Source organism: Paramisgurnus dabryanus, chromosome 22, assembly GCF_030506205.2.
Source record: "Paramisgurnus dabryanus chromosome 22, PD_genome_1.1, whole genome shotgun sequence".
NCBI classification, from domain to species: domain Eukaryota; kingdom Metazoa; phylum Chordata; class Actinopteri; order Cypriniformes; family Cobitidae; genus Paramisgurnus; species Paramisgurnus dabryanus.
This window is the reverse complement of record NC_133358.1, coordinates 30551387-30557704: the sequence shown is the minus strand read 5'-3', so window position 1 is coordinate 30557704 and position 6318 is coordinate 30551387. Positions and strand designations below refer to the sequence as shown.

General features: G+C 33.9%; 1 protein-coding gene across 1 annotated transcript in view; it reads right to left on the bottom strand.

The window, feature by feature from the left end:
* Positions 1–5395, bottom strand: part of LOC135740466 (putative protein MSS51 homolog, mitochondrial) — a 16291-nt gene extending 10896 nt beyond the window's left edge. The window contains exons 1-3 of the mRNA XM_065258850.2: positions 4994–5395; positions 3853–4028; positions 3632–3778 (exon numbers count right to left, since the gene is read on the bottom strand). Coding sequence (XP_065114922.1) covers positions 3632–3778; positions 3853–4010 — 305 coding nt within the window. The 5' untranslated portion in view covers positions 4011–4028; positions 4994–5395. The remainder of the gene's footprint in view (positions 1–3631; positions 3779–3852; positions 4029–4993) is intronic.
* Between the last annotated feature and the right edge of the window lie 923 nt (positions 5396–6318).

Sequence of the window (6318 nt, the reverse complement as noted above, 5' to 3'; positions counted from 1 at the left end):
ACCAACTATGATGCAGTGCCAAGAGTCTCAGTCATATGAATGTTGCTATAAACCAGAACTTCCATCATAGAAAAAGTGGTCAAAATATGTACCTCAGCTGTCACTGGGACAGTAACCTTTAACCCCTGAACAGGCACAGCCCTTTTTGAGTGTGTGTGGGGGGTAAAAAGGTGATGTACACCTTCAAATTAATATAACTCTGGTATTTTTTTGGTGTAGAAGCCTAATCTTGGTCTTGGTTTAAAAAAAGACGCCTTAAAGTTTTTGGGGCGGTTTCCCGGACAAGGATTAGACGAGTCCTAGACTAAAAAAAATTTAAGAGCTGTCCAAACTGACAACAACTTGCACTGACATATCTTAAAATACATAAGTGCCCTTTGTTTTGCCTCAAAATGCACACATGTAATGTTTTTAGTAAGGCATGTTTGTTAAAACTAGTTATATTTCCTAATTAAACTAAAGCCTAGTCCTGGATTAAGCTAATCCCTGTCCGGGAAACCACCCCTTAAAGTATAAAATAAAAAATTGTAGCAGTTTACATTCATTGTAATAAATAAAATTAATGCAATAAAATATATATTTTATAATTAAAATTATCCCAAGAAATGAGGTTTGTGTTACACTTTTAGCAGTTTTACCAACAACAGCCACTAGGTGTCAATATTTGCTGCATACTCTTGTCACTAATTAATAAATTACTGTCACTGCATTATTATTACTGCTTAAAGGTTTTGACCTTCCCAACGATATATAGTTTGTCGTGATAGATTCAAATTCACAAATATTGAAGTAAACTCAAGTGTCCCACTCATGGGACAACTCCAGTTAAGGGTTTAAAAAGTCCTTATATGTACCAATAGGTACGGATATGTATACATATGATACCAACATATACCTCTGAGATACTACTATGAAGTCTTTAGGTGCAAAACTGTACTTTTGGAGAGGGTATGGCTCAGGTTAAGGTACATATTTCTGACAGTGCAGATCTCATTTGACCGTTATTGGTTAAATGGGAATAATCTGTCACTGGTGATGATGGGAAACATACAGAAAATCAATGATTTTGTTATCTGTCTGTTTCAAAAGAGTTTGACTGAAAAATTCTCAGCTGACCTCCAGCATTATTTAACACTTGCTTAATAACATGCTATATTTAGATAATGCTTTGTGCCAAACACAGAAGAGATGACAGACCTAAAGAGCATCACACAAATCAAGTATATTCAATTCAAGTCTCATGTTGCTACGATACTCCTTGTATTTGTCATTGGTTTTATGTTTTTACGTCGCTTAGTTAGTGTGTGCTATATAAAGTGTGTTTATGATTTTTAATTGTGTGTACAGCACTTTGGGCAACATGGTTGCATGAAAATGTGCTTTATAAATAAATAAGCTGAAGTTGATAGTATCGGTGGTAATCATTTAGCACTGCTATATAATTTCATATACTACTGAAATAACATGGCAATCATTTACAGTAGTTTTATCATCTGATATTATACGAAGAATCATTTCTTTCATACTTTTTAACAATCTAAAGAAACTTTTTTCACTAAAAGAACGGTTTTATAGTCTAACACAGGAGCTTTTAAACTTTATAATGGCAAGGACCCTCAAATATAATGAACCTTATGTGAGAGATCCCTATCCTAAAATATATATTCATTTATTTTGTATAAAAACATTTCAACTTTATTAGATAAGTAGTCATTTTGATATTATAAAGACAGCATATTTTTCCAAATAACGGCTTTATAGAAGAATTTTCAGTTTTGCTTTGTCTTTTATTCTCTGAAATTTTCTGCCCCTATGCAGTGTGCACACCAAACACGAAGAATCGCTTCCTCGCTCTAGATTACTTGCTGGATGTAACTTGAATATTTTCAACTTGTGCGAAGATGCGTTTGAGGCGAATAGCGCATGTTTTCATGGCAATTCAATTCACAATGGTGCAATTCACATTGTACTGTGCGAGTTTGTGTTTGTTCTTTTCTTTAAATTTGCGTTTGGTGTGTTCTTTCTGTAATGCTGTGTCCACACCAAATGCGCAACATCGCGTTCCTCGCTCTAAATTACTCAAAGGAATTTAACTTTGTGTTGAATGTTTTCAACTTGCGTAAAGATCTGTTTAAGGCAAATAGAGCATGGTTTTGTGACAATCGCGATGCCCATTTCACGTCATTTGGATCGCATTATGAGAGTTTGTGTCTATTCACGTCTTTGCATTGACGTTATATGTAATCTACTCATGCAAATAGCTGAATTTGCATTTGGTATGTACTTCCCGTTATGCTGTGAGTGTGTACACACCAAACACGAAGCATTGGTTTCCTGACTCTAGATTACTCGCGGGATTTAACATCGTAAAATGTGAATTTTTCGCATGTGTTAAATATTTTCTAATTGTGCGGAGACCGGTCAGAGGCAAATAGTGTGTGTTTTCGCAACAATCGCAATGCCCATTTTGCGTCATTCTTCGTATTGTTCGCATCTATTTGCGTCTTTGCATTGACTTTGTATTTAATCTATTATTCGCGCAAATCGTCAAATTTGCATTTAGTGTCTGCTTCCCGATATGTTGTGTACACACCAAACGCGAAGGTTCACGTCCTCGCTTTATATTACTCGCAGGATGTAATTTTGTGTTTTTCGCTCGAGTTGAATATTTGTAATTTGCGTTAAGATGCGTTTGAGGTGAATAGCGCATGTTGTTACGGCAACCGTGCCACCAAATTCGCATCATTTGCATCGCCAAGCACAAGTTTGTGACTATTCGCCTCTAAACATTGACTTTGTACAGAATGTTATCTACCCACTTGTGTATTTAAAATTGTGACCTGTTTGAGGCAAATAGAGTGTGTTTTTTCCGCAAGTTTGCATCTATTCTATTTAAATGAACTTTGTATGTAATCTACTCGTTCAAATCGATGAATTCACGTTTGGTGTGAACGCCCCATTATAACATTCTTGGGGTCCCCGGACCCCAGTTTGAAAACCCTTGGTCTAAAGAACCAAAAACAGAAAGGGTCGTTAGGTGTGAGAGGTTTTGTTATGGAACTATGCAGCCAAAAATGGCATTGTGACACCTTTATTTTGAGTGTAGTAAAATGATGCATGGTTAATTTTCATAAATGCTGGTTTTTGGTTGGTGCATTATGGTACCATTAACTCCTACCCTTCAGTTAGAGGTGATAACATCATGCATTAGCTTTGTATGATGATAAGCGGGTGTTAATACTTAAGAGGGCAACTGGAAACCAGAGCTTTATGATCTGACCATCACCTGCTGCGGGACTGATGGCACCAGCTGTGACAGTGTATGTGTGCTTGTGTGCATGTGAGGTAAATGTTAATGGCTATGATAAGTGTGGAACAGTGTAAAGACTCACAATGATTCTTAAAGCATCTTATCAAATGGCTCTAGGTTAATGATTTGAACAAACCTCTTAAGCAAAGTATTTAAGCTAACTCATCCTATATCATGTGAGAAGACAATGCCCTATATTAACCAGCCAGTGGACCTTTCGCAAACGCTTTCAAGCCATTTAGTCATACGATAACAACACCCCACACAATAACTCATGATCTTATTGTCTTCTGTATGTATACATGCGTGTTATATTCTCACTTGATGCAGCGTTTAAGAGCGTTGGGATCTGTCAGGTTGGATGGGAGTTTGGAGCAGCAGGCGCAGAACTTAAACGTGTCCTCCAAGTTTTGAAACATTTCTTTATAAGAGCGAAATCCAACTTTGCCCTTTCCCTCCAGAGCTGACCTGAAAAAGAATTGTAAGATCTTCAGCATTTCCATGGAGGGATCCAGAGGAACACGTCTGTATGAGTTTCTCACCTGTAATCCTTGTAGTCTTTCATCTTGAGTTTGTCTAAGATGACTTTAGAAAGACCAGGAACATTACTGTCCAGAGAGTAAAACCCAAACTGATCCGAATAAACGCTGTCGGAAGTGGGAGCGAAACTTTCTGGAAGTGCCAGAACCGAATTGGACATTCTGTCTTGAGTTTTCACCTAAATGCATACGGAGAAGAAACGTCTGATGTCTCACTGTAAAAATTCCTTGTTGCACTTAAATTTTAAGTTTAATCAACTTGAAATAACAATTCATTTCAACTTTCTTGACGAGTACAGTGTAAAAAATTGGTTCAACTTAAAAAGTTACTTCAATTGCTAACACCTAAAATAATTAAGTTTATTTAACTTAAATTTTCACCTAAATTGAATCTTAAGTGAGATTTAACGTTGAATAAACTTAATTTATTTCGATTTTACCAACCGATGTATTATTTAAGTTGATCCAACTTTTCACCATTTACAGTTTAGGAGTTGCTATAAGTTATAAAAATAAAGTTGAAATAACTTAAGCTAATTCAACTTTTTATTATAATTTATAGTAACTAACTCCTCACTAATGAAGAAAGTTGAAATGAATTGTAAATTCAAATTGATTAAACTTTAAAAAAAAGTTTTTTTTCAATACGAAACTTTCAAATTTAAGGTGAAATATGAGCAGTGCATTTATTTTTCTCATAGCTATTTTATCACTTTCATGTCACTTAAACATGATGAATGTGACTTCAGTTCTCAAATATTTCGCAGACAAACAAACATATCAATCTTTAAACCATATAGACAAAGAAACAGATGAGATGATGAAGAAAGTTTGTGGGTTTTTTTGTAACTTAAATCTTAAATGCAATTTGCCTTCTTAGTAGCTGAGAGGAAAATACCTAAAAGAATTTAAATGGAATATAATAATTTTTTACATAAACATCAATGAGGTGCATGCGGGAGCCCAAATGTGAAGACATTAAATCTTAAAAAGACCCTCTGCAATAAGATGTTTGACAGCTTTATCACTGCTTACTAATATAATAAAACCTGAATAAACCTCCACAAACACATATATACTCTCACAATTCAAGTTTATATAATATCAAAATTTGGTTGCATAGGAAGAATAAAACTCTACTGACCTGACAATGAAAGTTTTTAAAAAATCCAGATCTTCTGAAGGTCTGCTTCCTCTTCACAGGATCAGACTGCAGAAATAACTCCACCTCTCACATTCCCTATCTCCTTTTTGGGATGGGAAATACGACTGACGTTTATCCAGGTTGAGTCTCTCTGGGAAAGGGTTCAAATGAACCCCACAACCCACATCTATCAAGAGTTCATACCACATTCATACTTATAAATTCATTATTTTAAGTTCATACAAAAACAATTCATTATTATAAATCATGTAATATTTGTTTGCACGGATATCTGTATACACTGGGGATAAACAGAAAATGTTTATATTTAACCCAATAAAGGTTTGAAACATCCCAACATAGATTAAAATACATCCCAAGGTGTCAGGTTCATCCCTTTTTCACTGGGTTGAAAATAATCCAGCAATTGTTTAACATTGTGGGTGGCACGCAACATCTTCTTGATTAAATAATGTGCATGAAACGGATTTACTCAATTTTTAAAGGGGTAGTTCACCCCAAAATGAAAATTTGGTCATCATTTACTCATCTTCATGTTAAAAACCTGAATAAATCTCTTTGAAGGAAGATATTTTCGGATCATACGATAACAAATGAATATGTGCCTTAGTAGATTTAACAAAATAAAATGAGAAAACTTTTTTAATTAAATTAATTATTGTTTTTTAACCAAAATTTTAATTAAAAATAACAAAATGTGAGTAATGTCTACCCAAGTCATTCATGTAGTTTCAACACAAAAATATTAAGTTTCTGTCTTTTAAATTTAAGTGCACTGTGAAAAATTCTTTGCTGCCTTAAAATTTTGTGTTAAATCAACTCAAATAAAATTAATTTGACATATTTCAAATAGATTATAAAGTTATAACAACTCATCTTTAGTCAAGATAAATAATAGTAAGTTAAAATGACTTGTAAATCAGAGATGATTCAACAAAAAATTATTTAATTAAATTTAAAATTAACTTAATAATTTTGTGTTGAAACTAAATGAATGACTTTGGTAGACAAAACTATATCACATATTTTTTTACAATGTAATTTGACTTAACTTAGTTAAGTAGATGTACTTAATTTTCATATGTGTGAAGCTTACTCATATTAGTGCAAAACTTGCAAAATAAAATGTAAGTTAATTCTACTTATTGTTGATTCCAGCACAGAAGCCCCATTGACTTCCACAGTATTATTTAGTCCTATTAACGATGTAAATGGGGCTTCTGATCAGTTCGGTTAGTCCTCAAAATATCCATCAGAACAAAGACATTTATACAGGTTTATAATAACATAATGGCGAGTAAATT